We start from the raw sequence: 1,855 nt of genomic DNA on the forward strand, positions 1-1,855 counted from the left end.
ACACAACCCAGACAGACCTTGGAATCTATACATGTACACAAAGATAAAGAGTAGAGAAAAGAATGAGAGAGAGAGAGAGAGAAAGAGAGTAAAGTAGAAGAGATAGGAATGGAGGGAGAAAATCACTTACATATCCAATCCCAAGCTTTTGTACATGTTCCTGCATTCTTATCTCTTGATAGTCATGGTAGCTTGAAGACTCTGTAATAAACGTGACTAAGGAATAGACAAATAGAAATCAGTACCCTCTTCAACTGGAGAAAACTTGTAAGAAATACAACCATCAACAGAGCACCTACAAATAAACACATAATATATAAAATTTAATACTCGATAGAAAAGTGCATGTATGCATGGAGAGAGATATACATGTACATATGGTAGAGAGTGGATACAATATTTACCTTGCAAATATTTTAGATAGTTTATCCAGTTTGATCACATTATTAGGTAGACATGTTAACTCATTGTACTGGACCTATAATAACAATAACACACAACATGTAAACATAATTATGAGTCTTTATACAAAAATAAACAACAAACTAAACTATAAACAAATCTACAACATTCAAGGGAGTTGTCTCAAAGCATGCAGTATACCATATTATTACAATTTAATTCATACATACATATATACTAAACATGTATTATAATGATATTAAAATTTTTATATTTTCATTCTCACCTTAAGCGCTGACAATAAATTAAAGTTTTCAATATCTTCGGATATTTCTTTGATTTCGTTAGATGATAGATCCAGTCTAGTCAGTTCCAGATGGTCCCACCATCTCTCATCAACATCAAATGAAGCAGTACTACCATCAGGAGGATCAATATTGAGTCTCCACAGTTTAGGAGGAATAACACTAATGCCCTTGTAATTATACACATTCACCATCTAACGTTCATACAATGCGTCATAAAAATGAAAATCAAAAAATCATTAAAGACATTTTTAGTAAATAACAAAACATGTTACAAGTCTCACACAGCCTCCTACCTGTTTGACAGGTTCAGTGAACCGGTTTTACGAGCTTGTTTCAATAAGGATTCTGGTACAGTCCCCTCCTTACCTACCCCATCACTTTGACTAGGAGAATTGAAGAAGTTGGGATTTGGTTTGAGTCTAGTAGAACCAGCAGGAAATTTTCTACTGGCACCACGACTGGAACTCACTTTATATTAGTTTATAAATTTCACCCGGTTATCCTATTGTTCCTGGATAGTTGTCCGGAGTTAGGTGTAACTGTTCCTGGAAACTATCCATAGGGATAGACACTATGAATATTGAATAATAAGTAGTTTAGCTTAGTTAATGATTAATGAATAAGGGGGAGGGATGTCAAGGAGCTATGGAGGCTCACTCAGGAGCTCGCTCAGGAGGCTGAAAGCCTGAAACATCAAGAAAGGCAGTTCAGTGGATCATGGTTTTTTAAATCACGAAGTGGATGGAGTACTGGTTAGTATCTAGTAGGCTTACATGTATATAAACATAATCCAGTAGTCAATTACTGAATATATATAATCCATTACTATTAGTCGAGCTATTAGTACTTATGGTTGCTGTACAAGTTGCAGCCAGTCTTTAACTGTTCATTTTATATTGTTCCTTAGTCCTTGTCCACGCATATTATGTTTTTACAGTTGAAATAATAATAATAATAATAATAATAATAATAATAATAATAATAATAATTATTATTATTATTGCAGTAAAGCATATTACTGTTACTATTACAATAAGCCATTGTTATTAATAAAAAATAATGTTGTAATTTAAGTGGTTTTAAGGTGTCTGTGCATTGGATTTTTTTGCTGGCATGAAGTTTTTTAGAAAGGCATCAGTCATTGG

At 33.2% G+C, this 1,855-nt stretch overlaps 2 protein-coding genes across 2 annotated transcripts in view; both read right to left on the reverse strand.

Annotated features, from left to right (window-relative positions):
• The window catches only part of LOC109588381 (probable DNA helicase MCM9), a 3,952-nt gene extending 3,575 nt beyond the window's left edge, over positions 1-377 (reverse strand). Inside the window, exons 1-3 of the mRNA XM_020004555.1 lie at positions 370-377; positions 246-295; positions 131-201 (exon numbers count right to left, since the gene is read on the reverse strand). Coding sequence (XP_019860114.1) covers positions 131-201; positions 246-295; positions 370-377 — 129 coding nt within the window. The remainder of the gene's footprint in view (positions 1-130; positions 202-245; positions 296-369) is intronic.
• LOC109588383 (leucine-rich repeat-containing protein 40-like) overlaps positions 357-1,855 on the reverse strand; it is a 2,104-nt gene continuing 605 nt past the window's right edge. Inside the window, exon 3 of the mRNA XM_020004558.1 lies at positions 357-478. Coding sequence (XP_019860117.1) covers positions 401-478 — 78 coding nt within the window. The 3' untranslated portion in view covers positions 357-400. The remainder of the gene's footprint in view (positions 479-1,855) is intronic.

Source organism: Amphimedon queenslandica, unplaced genomic scaffold, assembly GCF_000090795.2.
Source record: "Amphimedon queenslandica unplaced genomic scaffold, v1.1 AMPQUscaffold_12123, whole genome shotgun sequence".
NCBI lineage: Eukaryota > Metazoa > Porifera > Demospongiae > Haplosclerida > Niphatidae > Amphimedon > Amphimedon queenslandica.